Genomic DNA, 15,991 nt, shown 5'->3' with positions numbered 1-15,991 from the left:
ATATATTTTATAGCAGCGTATTATTTATTTTTTAATTATTTGTTTTTGTTTACTTTATCTTTCATTTACCTTTTTTTGGACAGTCTTTATATGATGAGTTATCTTTCAAATGAAGATAGTATATACCTGTTATGAGACTCAAATAAAGTAATAAATATATACACGTATGTGATTGATAACACAATTATAGTAAACAAGAATAACTTCTGTGATATTTAATCATTTTAGATATAAAATGTCACCTAACGGTAAAATTAATTAAACCCACGTCTGTTTCTAAAAAGTTAATGTTGATTTATATTACATGCGTCGATATCTGTAATAACAAACAGTGAATTACTTTAACACGTTTTGTCTATGTATTTTCCTTTCAACTGTCGCAAATTATTACATATAAACATATATCTCATTTAATAAGAGACATCTTAAATTTCTTTAACAGGTCTACAAAATATCATTGTATTTGTTGTCAGTCACAATGAATGCAACTTACTACATAAACCTTCAACTAGCATCAAATATCCGTCCCTTCAGCTTAAATTTCTGCATTTATTAAATGGTATAAATCACTTAGCAATACGTTTCACGTCTTAGAAATTTTAAATGATAAATTTGAGATTTTAATCCAAATGTGGTTGGAAATATAAATGACTAAACCGACATTTATGAGAATTAAATTCTGTTATCCGAACGACAATTATTACTGATAAAACAAAAACGAGCATTCAAAACCATAAACATATCAGACATTATTTATGTTTTAATTACGGTCGTGCCAATTTGATACCACTGTATATTGACAATTTGACACTACATTTAACCAATCATATTTTAAATGACATATGTTTATATTCGTTTATATTCGTCATGTTGAAGGTATTTGTAGTGGATGCATATCTCATCAAGTCTTATTAACTAAGTTCATTTAAAAAATAAAATACTCCATGTTATTTCTAAGCAAATAATGTGGAAAGTTTCTTCATATCGGACATTTTGAGCATGCAATATCAACAGTCGCAAGTTTGACAGTAAACACGTTATGGACGCACCAAGAATCATATTAATATAATGCTTAACCCGTTCGAATGTATTTTATTATAACTATAATATTTGTTTATAAATCTTTGGTTTCACAATAATACAGCAACAGTATCGCTATACGCTACTTTATTTACATAGTGAAAAAGATCATATGTGGAAAGATGTATGTTCAATATTCACTAGCGTAATTAACAAGCAAAAAAACAAACATATTCAATGTATGTATGTTGTTTAAACATTTTGTGATATGAAATGACAATAAATGAAATAGAAGTGTATATACATATGTAGGATGAATCTCATTTAGTTATAAACGTTTGACTGTATACTGTTTATCGTAACGTCACTGTATAATTAAAGGTAACTGTATAATATTACGGTATTGTATTATGTAACATATCGGTATTATGTATCACAACTGCACTGCATTATGAAAACGTAACTTTATTATGTAACTTAGCTGTATTATGTAACGTCACTATGTTGGTTTTATTTTGCCGCGTTGGGCTTTCTTTGGGGATTCTTATTTCACTCTATTTTAAAGTATCGTTGCTGATATATTGGATTGTCATGTATACTCTTGCTATACGGTTGCTACTATACACTACGGTGATTTGCTTTAAAGAAATAACTCATTTGGCGAGAAAACCAAGATCTTTCATGTCAAGAAAACTTTTACTTGGACGAGCTTCTCTCATATCTGGAAGTGGAAATGGTGGAGGGACAAGCTCTTTTGGTTTGATAGGTTCAATCTGCATATCTTTTTGAAATGTATCAAACACTTGTTTACCACTAGCTGGGTGGTTAACACGAACAGACAAATCATTTCTGATCGGTTGAATTCTCAAATGTTCTCTTAAACTTCCACCTGATATTAAGTCTCTACGATTGTCGATGAACGGTTGAATTACTCGCCCTGTATTTCTGATCTCTTGAACTAAATGACGTTTGTTATGTGTGTGTGTCGGAGCCGATATTCTTAAATCTCTAATACTAATAGCAGGTTCATTTAAATGAGTTCGAATAATTGCTTCAGTAGTTGTTTCAAAAGTAGTAGCTTTCGTAGACGATGCAATCTTCAAATCTGATGATGTTGTGATTATTCTTTTATCTCCACTAATATCTGAATGACCATTGTTCCCGAGAAGTTTCATAATTCCATTAATAAGACTGTGTGATGGTAGATCAGCTGCGTTCTTCAAAAAATTCCTCATATCCGATTCTTGGCTGGTTTTGGTGACTTGAATTGCTTGTGTTGCCACGGACGTTAGTATCTGTGTACTTGTTTCAGCTTGATTTACTGTTGTACCAAATTGTGTAGATGTTGCGCTTCGTGGAATCTGTTTACCAGTCAATACACCTTCCACGTAATTGCTTGGACTTTTTCTTTCACCAGTTGCGAGACTATCAAAGTATGCACTTGTTGCAGTCTGTTTTTTGCTCTGTTTCTTTTGAAAAATTACTTTGTTTTTGGTTATATTTTGATTATATGTTTGATTTGCTACTTTAGCTTTTTCAATGTGTTCATGAAGTTTATTTCTTCTTTGATTTATCAAGAAAGTGTTTACAGTTGTTGTTGCTGGAAGTTCTGTTGTAGTTTCATAGGCGAATTCATAACTGAAATTCGTTGTAGAAAAAGTACTTACAGATTCTGTTGTCGAAAAAGTAGGTGATTTGGTAACACCTAACGGGACTTGCTTAGGACGCTTATTAGTTCGCACCCTAGAATGTTTCGGAAGCGGTGCAAGAAGTTGCTTGTGAATCGAAATTAAAAGTGGATATATATCTCCTGTGCAAAACATGCCGGTAAAATCGTCCATATCAAGCGGTGAAAGCATGATACCGCCAATATTGTTATACCTCATCCAATTTACCTGTAAAACGAATAAAGCAAAGTACATGTAGATTCTTCTAATAACGATATCAAAAAGGCTGTATATTCACTATACTGAAAGCCGATCCGTAAAAGGAAACATGAGATAAGAAATACATTGAAAGAAATGAATACTAAATGTGCATAGTTATAATACGAATATTTCTGACATATGAATTAGCCTTTACAGTTTTGGAAACACAATCTTGTTCCTTTCAACATTTATCTTTAACAATTAAATAATGTTCATCTTGTTTAAAGGTATGTTTATTTTTATTGTGTGCTTTATCTCTAAATAAGCGTCGAAAAAGCGAAAAATAAGCGTTTTTCATGTTTTACGATTTTGTTACAATGAGGAGCATGTGTTACATTGATATATGTAACATTTTAGCATTTAAATCGTTATGCGTTCGAGTTTTTAAGTCATGATACCAAAAGATAATCAGAATTGTTCTCCATAAAAATAATTTAATTCCAAAGGGCAAAGAAAGAAATTTATTCAAATAATGAGAATTGACACATTTAAGAAGAATATTTAATGGCACATTATTGAATTTATTATATTTCAAAGTTACTTTATACAAAGTTTATCGCCTTCTACCGAAATCTCAATCTATAAATGGAGAAGCTTGGAGTTCATTTCAAAAAATATTTTTTGATTACCGGAATCCAGAAACACCTTTAAAGGTAACTTACTGTAGTTCTTATAGAATTGAATGTGAGTATAGACATAAACAACAGAGAGCGACGTTTACGGAATGCAGCCCCTGACAAATTCAAACCCAGACAACATCCAGCTCAGACAATATCCAGTCTCAACAAGATCAGCTTCCGACAACATTGAGTTACAAAAGGTCACCGAAAAGGCACCCGTCAAGCGAGAATAAACAAACACACACATGCGAGCATGCATAAGTATCTTATATAATCCATTCGATACATTCAGGTTTTTTTTTTATTTGGCCCAAGACATCACACATTTGTATTAACAGCTGTATAATACACATCATTCTCAAGTTGGTGAACTAATCGAACAACAATTTAATCGAACAATTTTTATTGAGATTGTTATATTTTGACAAAATGTGTACCAAATTAGGAAGTCTTAATAAATCATTTAGATTAAATACAGTTATTGAATTCTCAGTTTACAGACTGTCCAAGCATTTTAATTTCATTACGAAATACAATTATCTTAACAAATCTGCCAACCCATTAGGAAACTTATAAGATAATCAGTTTTGAAAATTTTTATAGCTCATAAGTTCCTATTAATACAACTTAATAATACAAGTGTAAAATGAATTTTGCGATGAATAAAAATGAATTAAACAAATTAAATCCTATGTTAAATGAAAAAAAGATTAATTGTTTACGGTCTTCGGTTTGGCTTTATGTTTCCTACGACGGACTTTAACTCTTTTTCTCTGCTTTGAAATTTTCTTTCTGCGCAATTTCATTTTCTTTTTACCTGTTTTTATTTTTCTACCGTTTTGCCTATCATTCTTCTGTACTGTTGGATTACTTAATGACTTTAACGTATTTTCTTGTCGTATATTGTTTGTAGTTGTTTCATGTGTGTTAAAATTGTCTGATAGTTTATTTGTTTTCAATTTTTTATTCAGCGGATTCATTTCTCCTTGTGGTTTATCTGATTTAGTATTTGTTGTAGCTTTCAGTTGCATGTGCCTTTGTTTTATATTAATAACTGGCCTTGCTTTTCTCCTTGGTGCAATTCTCAATGTCTTTCCAATAGTTATTTTCGAACCATTTGTCACTTTTGTTTTGTTTTTACCCTTTTTAAGCATATCTTTTGTTAAAATGTTTTCATCAACACTTGAGTCATTAAAAGCTAATTTCATTATTGTGGTTATCTTTGCTTCCTCTTTTACAATCAAACTTTCCTGGTTGCTCTTTCCTGAAAACACTTTTTTGTCTTTATTATCTTCCGTATTGACGTTTAATTTTCTGTTGACAGTTAACGACTCATTTTCACGTGGTACATCAATGCTGCTGCTTATATTTGATTCTGTTTGTAATTTATCTGTTGGGTTATCTACATTTTTACTCCGCTGATTAATAGTGGGTGAGTCATCTTTTGCTTTAGACCTTTTGTTTTTATTAATACTTTCATTTGGTTTATCACTTTTTCCTTTACCTTTTAACTGTTTTTTCCTATTTTGTTGCTGTTTTCGTCGTCGAAGAAACATCATCCGGCGCATCTTTGGACTCATGCGCCTCCTTTTCCCTTTCGGTTTAACTTTTTTACTTTTTGTAGATTTTAAAGTATCATGGTCAGATTTTGATCCTGGTTGGTTATTTCTAGTTTGTAGTGTATTGTCTTTATCCAAACTTTGTACTTTACTGTTTTCGTGAATGTTAGCTTTTACTTTAGTTTCCATAATTTTGGAGTTAACGTTAGCAGCTTTATCCACAACCTTAGAGCTTACTGTTTCCGAAATCTTGGTTTTTGGTGTAATGTTTGCCGTAGGCTTTATTTTAGTGGCAGTAGTTGTAGGTGTTATTTCATTATCGGAGATTTTAGTTTCAGATATACTTTTTATATTTTTGTCAGAAGATATGTGCATGATCTGATCATGTAAAGATGTGTTCCTTGTTACAAATGTTGGATCATTAAGAGCAGTTACTACGGCATTAAGTAGCGGATAAAGTTCAGATATACACATATCGTCGAAGTCATCTGTATCTAGCGACCACAACATCACTCCTCCTATTTCATACGTTCTTGTCCAATTCACCTATAAATGTGTGCATGGTTGTTATTTTAGTAACATAAATAGCAAAATTACTTTACACATAATTTGAACAAAGACATAAAGCGTAAGACATTCGAAGCAATGAGAGACGAATATTTTCTTATTAACAAGCAAAGGTTATTTACAACATAAATATTTGTTTCACAAACTTCCTAACCAACCTGAATCCAAATTGTCATTTTATAGCCCAATTATTTGTCTCGAAATCATGAATAAGAATAATTGCATTTTATTTCTGTATTTCTGGATGATATTGCATTAAACCCATGATATGAATGTAATTAAAACTAGTCTTTGAATTATTAGTTTTACTGTGATTTTATACATTTACTCCAAGATTTATCATAATATTAATAAGCACAGTCATCGAGATTGAAAACTGGTTATGAAATACGTGAATCAAATTGCAACATCAACTACTAATACAGATGTGAGACACATTGCATTCTTTAAATGTTAGTTTTTTTTATATCAAAAAGCACATTAAACGTTAATTGCATGCTAATTTATAATACGATACCTTTGCTTTAACGCTTTCAACATCTTCTCCAGCAATCCACTGATTGCCTTTATGCCAGTAAGCAACTTGACTCACCGGATCCCAGACTCGCTTTGCATCAGCATACTGGGAACATCGCTGAAAATGCATTCAAGAATACAATAATTAATTAATAAATTTCACTTCATTAATGTCTACAATAGGTTTGCAAATTACATTATCTCAAGTACATGTATATATTACTTGCCTCATAATATGCGAGCATGCCCGGTTGCTGTGTGAACTCTCCGGCTTCTCCAGGTCCCGTCGTCGGAACGTTGTAGTCATTATGTCGTGTTTTGCGAAGTGTGAAAGTTCGTCCATATGAGGATACGCCCAATATTAACTTAGTCCTATCAGGAACCTTTGACATCCAGTAACGCATGGCCGAATCCTAAAAAAGAATCAAAGAATACATGTTACCCTTTGTATAACCCGTATGTATAAAACACTAAAAGAAATTATGTTGTTTTTTTTGTTTTTGGTTTTTTGCGTTATGACATTATTTGTATTAAGAGTATCTATGTTTCATTTTTTTTATAAATATTGATCATTTCAAGTAAGAAAGTCAAAATAAAATTTCATTTCAATGTTAATATATATTTACCACATTTATTTCAGCTGGCGGCCCAAACTCTTCCTCTCTGGGATACAGCTGACTAGGGTGCCCAGTGTAATTATCCCAAGCACCGTGCAAATCATAAGCCATAACATTCAGAAAATCTGTATATCTGTTGAATATTGGCAATTATGGAAACTATTAATATCGTCAGCTTATATGTTTCCTACAAACATTTTGGAGATACAATAACGTTGCTTTGCTTAAATTTATTTAGATTATTGATATGCTTAACAGTTTGCAAACTACAGTAGCAGAAATTTAAAAGAGGCGACTAAAGGCACAACAGAATCCATCCTTGACCAATGAATGTTTGAAAAATTTGAAAAAGTTTATAATGGGTGGACCCACAGGGGGAGGGAGAGTTAGAGGGTCTGCCTGGTTTTTTGCAAGTATTATTTGGCGACCCATTCTGCTAAAATAAATCTTAATCCGCACCAGTATATATTGAAATATTGAATATCTTAAGGTTTAAGACAATCGTGTATAGATATTAATGATATATACTTTGTCAAATTGTCAATTTCATAGCCTTCCTCAATTACTTCTCTACTTGCTGATACCCCTGCAGTAAGCAATAATGGTGGTAAACCCGTCTTTCTGCTATCATCTTGAAACGCCTTCCTAATCTCCTAGAAGATATAATCCAGCATTTTAATTATCATCACCATAACGACTTACTGATGTTTATTACATGACAGGTGATAATCGGTCCCGAAATGAATATTAGCCAAAAGGAATTCTATCTGAAAACATTAATTGTTTCAGGGCCGGCCCGAGTCTGACGTGTTTTTTCATTTCTTTTTAAATAAAACTGTATTTGTACAAATAACATTCAAGTGTTTATCATAAAATCAAACAATCTGTGCTGAAAACATACTTTTACTTTACAGCTATATGTTTTGATGACGTAAAAAGTTAAGTCATTGTTACTCTTTTTGCAGCGGGCCGATTATAGTTATCGGCCCCGTGCCGCAAACTTATTATCGGTGTTTAGACATTCATAATCAAAGGTAATTTTTACTGTATATAGTAACAAGTGTTTCAAGTTTACATAACAACTCAATAACGTATCTTCGTCTTTTCTGTGTAAAGCTTTTGTTTTTTTCATGATGAATAAATTATTGAACAAAAGAATAAACTCTAATAATGTTTGGTTTTGGTCATAAATACATTGTGCCGTTTTACTTTATTTTTAGACAAATGCAACATATCATTACCAACAATTCACTCAATTTTTTTTTGACCTAATCAATGTTTTTAATCTTCAAATAATGTTTAAAACGAATATATACCTTAAGCAGCAAAGAAAAATTAACTTTGTCTTGTGGTTTGCCACCACGTTTAGTGGGATGTTGCCAGTCAATCGCTAAACCATCAAACTTTCTGTCCCTCAGAAACTTTACACTTGTCTTTGCAAATAGTTTCCTGGATATTCTACCAGATGCTAGTTTACTGAAATCTTTACTGCCCATCATCCAACCACCTACCCCTAGCAATGTCTTCATCTCAGGATTGATCTGTTTCAAGTTATTGACACGGTCATACCTATAAAATTAAAACATGTATTGCAACCACATAGTAGCATTTTACACTTCGTTAATGGAAAATACTGTTTACTTGCACTTACAGATCTGTATTTTTCATTTAACTAACACATCTGGGACTAGGCTGTAACTTTTCAATTTGTTATAGAGTACATGAAAGGATAATGATTACTTTTCTTTTTTTAAATATTTTAACATATATGAGTTGTTATACAAAAACTGAAATATAAACTTATCTATTCCAACATAAGTCAAATGGGATTGCTAGATATCAAAGTGGTGGGTTTAATCATTCGAAATGTTTGTATACATTTGACAAAGAAAATTCCATAGGGCTTTAAAAGTTATTGAAAGTTATTTGCTACTGATATTGCACATTTTATTTTCAATGAAGAAAATATTCAATTTTAATCAATCAAAGTACAATTATTCATTTGAAGTGAAAGTATATGAATGACATTAAATTGAAATACAATGATTTCTATGTAATGTACACTCTGGCTCGACTCGTGATTGTTTTTTCGCTTCGTTCCACAAATACAGGAACCTCCATACAAATGATACAATAAATGAAGATTAAAGGGTCTCCACTGAGATTTTTTGACATGATGGGACTGAAAATATTTTTCCCCAGATAAATGTACCTTTTCATGTAGGGTTAGACCACCAATCTTTGTGCAAAATTTCAGATCATTCGCGCTCTTCGTTTTTCCACAATAATTATTCAAATTGTAAAAAAACTAACCCAAAATGAAAAGCGCTTAAACGCTTTACACTCAAATCTGGCTAGGAAAAGTATAAAAATACGATTTTCAATTTATTTCAAAGTATATTTCTTAACTATCTTTGCATATATTTCTGTTTAAATTGGCCCAGCTCATCATTCTAACATTAATAAAAGCTAACAGAAATTTTACTGACATGCCCTCGCTCCATGCCGACCCGTCATCATTCCATTCTGTTGGTTCCAGCTTGTTTCCTTTCAGCTTGGCATAAACATATATTAGATGTGTACACAATTTGGCATCAACGTCTTCTGGAAGGAACTTAGCTCCAGGAGGTCTGTATTGTGACCAGTTTGTATAAACACACACAACCCGGTATCCAAAGCAACCTAATGATAATAATAATAATATAAACACTGTAAGATCTGTAGTGTGACACACACGCAAGTCTGTAGTCTGAAAAACTTCTAAAATGAAAAAAAATGAATATGGTAAGTAAGACCTGCCTGTAAAAAAGTGAAAAACAGAATCCCTAAAGTACGTCCAAAACGAAATTGACAATGTGACAGGCTAGGTTTAATTGAGTCTGTTCATGAACGGTAGTGGTAATTACATTAACGGCTATAGCAAAATGTTTTAAATCATCCGCAGATGTGTTCAGGGATCCATCCGTGTGAAACAGTCGTGCCATTCCATGAAAATCAGTGTATGTCCCCAAAAATAAAGAATGCATTTGCCCTTGACGAGAAAACAAAGGGTGGAACTAAACAATATTGATTTTGAAGGGATCGTAGGTTTAATTGAGTCTGTTTATGAACGGTAGTGGTAATTACACTAACGGCTATAGCAAAATGTTTTAAATCAACCGCAGATGTGTTCAGGGATCCATCCGTGTGAAACAGTCGTGCCATTCCATGAAAATCAGTGTATGCCCCGAAAAATAAAGAATGCCTTTGCCCTTGACGAGAAAAGGAAGGAACTAAATAATATTTATTTTGAAGGGATCGTAGGTAACAAAGCATATACATAACAAATAAGAGGCCAAACGACAAAGTTAAAAAGCAAGATAATATTCAAGACACCAAACTAAAAACGATTCAAATAGAAGGAACTAAAAGTAACAAACATGCACAACAATAATGTGTGCTAAACGATCTTCCGGGATATAAAATATAACATCTTTGATTAAATATACTTGGAGATAATTTACGACCGTTACACAGCATAAATTATAATGATATGACAATAAAATTGATAAACGAGTCCTTAACAAACGCCCAAAAAAACCCGGCAAAATTAATTACTAATTTTTCTAACTTGGTTTAATCGAGCCTATTAATTGACGTTAGCCCACGTCATCTGATACCGGCTCTATATATCCAATTTACCTGCAACGACGTGAAATTCATAAAATAGTAGGGCAGTCTTTTTATATTTTAAGTAGATTTATTTTTATCCTTAACGCTTTTCAATATCAATTGTGAGCCAATCACAATTATAATTGTTCAAATTTTGAAACAAATAATCAGTTCAGCTAAACATGGCAATGATAGAATAATCATAATGTTACTTTTAGCAGAATTTAAAATTAAAACATGTACACAGATATGTTTGTACTTTTTTTTTCGCGGAACCTTCAAAGTCACACCTTTGTGCCATACACACAACACAGGCACCCCGGGCAACTTGGTCACGACAAAATAGATTGTCTTGTTTCTTAATTATTATTGCTATAAACATACAAAACTCGGGTACCCTGGGCAACCCTCTAACGATAAAAATAAAATGTGGTATAATTTGAGACCAGTTAGTACAAACTACACTAAAGCTAAAATGTTGTATAAATTGTGACCATATAGTTTGAGGACACAGCACACCACATACACCCTGAACATTCTTATTACGATGACAGACAGATTGTGGTGTATATTCAAGTGTCATGTGATGTATATTGTGACATTGTATGTGTGAACACTTACAATGCAGGTGCTCCAAGCAACTTTACAATGATAGAAATAGACTGTTGAATATAAATCGTTGACCTGGATGCTGCTGCTTGCTGATAGTTTGTATGTGTCATATAACCAAAGGTATAATAAACGGCCCTTTATAGTTTCAATACTGCTGACATTTGAATTGTTAAAAATGTAAACGTGTTGAAACTGGAATAGTATGTAAATATACTTCATGCGATTAATACATTACATTTGACATAATTACAACCTTATGTGTATTGAATATAGACGCAAATGCATGCAGCTACATAGACATGTGTGTGAACTTTCTTGAGTGCAGATGTCAACAGTAACAGATTATTCATTTATGAATTAAGTTAAATATATGGAAAAATGTTTTACAAGGTTTTAGGTTGAGGCTTGTGTTTATAATTTATAAATGATGAAATGAAATTTATTCTACGACGTTGTTTTAACAATGTATATGCAAACACATTTAATTTATATGATTTACAAAAGTAACATGTATCAAAATTTGGCACAACACTTATTTGCAACATGATATAAAATTATCCTTTCTACATTAATAAAGTGCACTTAATCTAAATCACTGTAAATAAACATTTCAACGACAAATGTCAGACAAAAAACTGTCGTAAACAAAATGTAAATTTTCATCCCCATTTACAAGTACATATTTGTGAAGTATTTGACCGTGAAACAATTTATCTTGTAACTGTCAAGTACTGTCAGCATTCCATCTATTCAAAATATGTTTTATTAAAATATGTATAAAAATTTGAGGTAATCTCACCTTCTACCAAAATTACCAGCAAGAACAGAAAGGATTTCATCTGAAATAGGAAAATAAATATTATGAAATATTATTTAAATTCTTAGGTCATATTCGGTAATGTCTAAAGAAAATTGAGCATATAGCAAAACAAAAAAGAAATAGTTTGCCAATTGATTATAGTTTCAAGAAACCATCGCTTTATAAATTTATGTATTCGAAGGTTTCAGTTTGAAACTCCTATTTAATTGAAATTCGGTAAACTATTAAAGTTTTACTCCTCTTCAAATATGAACAGTAAATTTAACATTATCTGTTGAGATTAAGGCATATACCGCCCTTTTTGTGAGTAAAAAGTATAATTTGCAATACATGCAGACACACATGTAGAGGGTACAATTCTTAAAAGAGCTTAATTCACATTTTGACCACATTTATTTCTTGTTGTCTATCAATACCTTTGTGTTTGCTTCTGTGGAAGAATTAGTGAACAGTTTGTCATTTGGCATACCAGTTATCATTATTTTCTCGAAACACTTTTGGAATTATGAAGATCTGTCACTCCAAAGCACTTGAATGCATAAAGATTAACAAAATTTGCTGACAAAAATGTTATAGATAATGTGTTAAAGTACGGAATCCAGTAAGAATCATTTATTTTAAATCGCAAGTGTCATAAAAGGGAACGCATGACACTGGAAGATACAAGACATGACGTGATGCATCACAAGACAGATGATAATGCGACACGACACGTATCAATGCAGTAAGACAAGAGACCAGACAGTTCTTTAAAAACATATGATGTGATTGTCGCATTGTCATTTGCCGTCGCAATACTTTATTTCATATTCTTATTTAGCTTGCAAGTGGGACTGGGTTTTGTCAGGGGCTGCGTTATGTGAACGTCTCGTCCTTTCGTGTTGATTTTTGTTCTCTTTTGTTATTCCTATGTATCGCAGCAAGTATCGCGTAAGTTTGCAAGCATCGAGTTTAACTCATGAAATGTGATAAAGCAATACAATACATGACAATACAATAGGACATCAAAAGAATGTAGAGTAACTGTCTAATGTCTTGTTTCATTTTTTCAGCCACGATACCACATATGAACCGACATACATACTACACATGACAGTCGGGCTATTGTCCTGGCTTTTATAATAAGGGGGACCGTCTGTCAGTTCCAAAGAAAGCAAGTGTTCATAACTAAATACTTCAATAGCTTCCATCCAACAAACCCTCCCTGCTTTCAATCAGCACCAAACTACATTTATGTAATGCACATTTGCTAAGACTAGTTTTATTCAAGCAATTTAAAGTATAATTAAGGAATGATCATCAATAAGAAAAGCTTAAGTTTGATAGCATAACATTAATCTACTACATCAAATGCTGATCAAACTATTCTTAAAAAATACTTGAAAATTACAACTTTACATTCCGAACTCTCGAAAGGTCACGTTACACTTCGTAAATGTTAACTAACACTTGAACTAAATTAGACAAATCATTTAAGCTATCTTTATCAAGTCTTTTATGTATTGATATTTCTTTTCATTAAGCACTTGTGTCGCGAATTAAATAATCTACAATGGTCATTATAACTTTTTTGTTCTGATTCGTTAATAGAACCATACTCTATCATTAATGTAGCGTGAAGTGTGCGAGCCCACATTAAATTATACGCACATACAATCAATTCATTCTCAACTTACAAGTACATCTTAAAGTCTTTAATACAGAATTTATGAGACCAGGAAAAGGAAACGTGACTGAACCGTTATATTTATGTCCGAATTAAGAACATATAGGTTATTAATATGTAATGAGAGTGAATTGTTATCCATGAAGTTGGGAAAAGTATTAGACTCGATCACAATTTTATGGCTAATTTAAATATTTAATTGAGACACACGAATCACACGACAAATTAAAATATCAGTTTTTGCTTTTCTTAGTATGATGCTTAAATGCATTTTACTTGATATTCAATATGATTAAAATGTGGTTAAAATTGTCAGACTATAATTGCTTATGCCTATTGTGATGAAAAACTCGAAATAACTCAGGTTACCTATTATGTACATCTATCTATCGTTTACTTATTATTTACTTTAAGGATATAATCAATTTGATCGTTGGTAAATAATCAAAAGGACCATGGTACGTGCTGATCTGAGGCTGTTGGGTAAAGGATTCGTCGAATTTAATGTAAAGGTGAAATGTTTAACCAGAACAATGATCCTACAGACGCAAAAGTGCTTGCTTTAGTTTATCAGTAAGTGTGACACTGCATGAATTCAACAGCCCCCGCACATATTTTTAGTACGCTGAAGCCCTTTAGCATTGTTGAATATCAGGCATTCGGCTCTTTTAAAATTTCAATGTTATAAAAATACGCGAAGTCTTCATGCATTACTTATTCCTATTAATTTCTCTATTTACATTCATTTTAATAACATCGTTTCATTGAAGATCCTGTATGTTGTAATTAAGGATGTAACAACACTTATGTTAAATTTTATATATGTATATAATTATTCTTCTAAAACAATTTCAAAACATTCAAGAATATGTTATATATGTACTGCAAACTGTGTTTATAAGCATTATAAGTACTCATTAAAATATATTCATTCTTTTCTTATTGAAAAATTTGGCTTAGACTTTAACATGAAATGTAATTTCGGTAATATCTTTACAAATAATGCTTTTTGGAACTTACAAAATTGATAAATCTTCATTTGAGCATTTTATTTATGTAAAAAAAACCATAAAAATAGAGTTACAGGATCTTTAATGATCTCAGTTATGTAACTACAAAAAGTTTGCCGCAACTGTAGATACTGTTCAGGACTAGTAATGAAATATAATTCAAATGTTGATATATTGAAAAATATTCACCTTAAGTTGGTTTTCGTTATGTAAGATCGTTTTCGTATGAACTAAGTAACATGCAGAAATTCCCAGCACTCAACATGATTTAAATATCTTAGAAATGTCTTCTGTCAGAAATGTTTTGCTGTTTGATGAAAGTGCTTGAACAAATTGATGCATTTAAAAGAGTATCTTACGGACGTTGGCGTATTTACTCATCTTTCTTGATGATAACTGTCATTTGTTTAACATAATGCATTACAATTATAGCTTGTAAAATAATTAAATATGCCCAAATGTTTCCAAAAGCAGTTTTGCATGTAAAAAGTGAAATTATCGGGCTGTTATGATTTTAACCAAATCTTCAAGAGATAATGTTTGTTGATCAAGTGAACTGAATGAACTTTAATTTATGAAAATAAGTGTTACCTATTTGACTATGTTTATAATCATAGTTATAGAGCCACATGAACTTTGTTTAAGCAAAACCTTGCTTAACAATATCTGAATTCATATATCATTTATAAGCGAAAATGAATATGAGGTATCACATGGGGACAAAATTTTAAAAATTCACCTCTTCATATGGAAAAGTGAAGATAAATTACACTGTGAAATTATCAAATATAGTTTTTTATTTATAAATCAGATATCTGCTAAAAGGCATGAAATAAAACTTCATAATCGTATAGAAAACAATGAGACATAACAAAATATACTGCTCACAAATGTATCTTTAGTTTATAAATCATTAAAGTCACTTACGTTTTTTAAGATATGTCCATTAAACACACACTCATAATAACGTTTCTTTACAATACCGTTACGTTATAACGTACAACGTGGATCAGTGTACTGACGTAGTTTACAATCAACTTTGACATAACTGACAAGCGTAAGACATTCTGCATCTTCGTCTAATTAACGAACCGTATCTTTACTTCATTTGCATTTCATTTGCATACACCGCATTGTTTTCAATGGGACACGTTTTTTGTAAATCCGAAAATAAACCGCTTATTACAATAGTGCGTGTGAGTACTTAAGTCATTGTAATTAATTATGTTTGTGTGTGTTTTACGTTGATGCATAATAGTTTTCATTTCTACGCAGAATTAAATAATAAAAAATGTTGACAACAGGGTTGAAAACAAAATTTAAAATAGTGTGATTGTATAGCTAAACATTTTATAGCTTTCCTCCGAAGTCAAACTAAATATAGAAGTTGCTTTACTTTCCTTTT

The 15,991-nt window shown here is 31.6% G+C and overlaps 1 protein-coding gene across 3 annotated transcripts; it reads right to left on the bottom strand.

The window, feature by feature from the left end:
- Positions 1 to 1,076: 1,076 nt before the first annotated feature.
- LOC132738381 (chitotriosidase-1-like) lies at positions 1,077 to 15,647 on the bottom strand. Of its 3 annotated transcripts, XM_060725872.1 has the most exons (10): positions 15,514 to 15,647; positions 11,890 to 11,929; positions 9,317 to 9,509; positions 8,144 to 8,396; positions 7,356 to 7,480; positions 6,837 to 6,960; positions 6,438 to 6,623; positions 6,212 to 6,328; positions 4,386 to 5,673; positions 2,757 to 2,915 (listed from the first exon to the last, which is right to left on the bottom strand). In XM_060725872.1, the coding sequence occupies exons 2-10, from the start codon at positions 11,927 to 11,929 to the stop codon at positions 2,896 to 2,898; spliced, it is 2,346 nt and encodes a 781-aa protein (XP_060581855.1). In that variant the 5' UTR covers positions 15,514 to 15,647; the 3' UTR covers positions 2,757 to 2,895. The 3 variants fall into 3 exon arrangements, with proteins under 3 accessions (XP_060581856.1, XP_060581855.1, XP_060581854.1); XM_060725873.1 differs by lacking the exon at positions 4,386 to 5,673 and having other exon boundaries at positions 1,077 to 2,915; positions 15,514 to 15,638; XM_060725871.1 differs by lacking the exon at positions 2,757 to 2,915 and having other exon boundaries at positions 4,178 to 5,673.
- Positions 15,648 to 15,991: the final 344 nt, after the last annotated feature.

Source organism: Ruditapes philippinarum, unplaced genomic scaffold (genome assembly GCF_026571515.1).
Source record: "Ruditapes philippinarum isolate M1 unplaced genomic scaffold, ASM2657151v2 ctg1032_1_1_1_1, whole genome shotgun sequence".
In the NCBI taxonomy this organism is placed as follows: Eukaryota; Metazoa; Mollusca; class Bivalvia; order Venerida; family Veneridae; genus Ruditapes; species Ruditapes philippinarum.
Note: the sequence above shows the minus strand (reverse complement) of the source record. Positions and strands in the feature narration are given on the sequence as shown.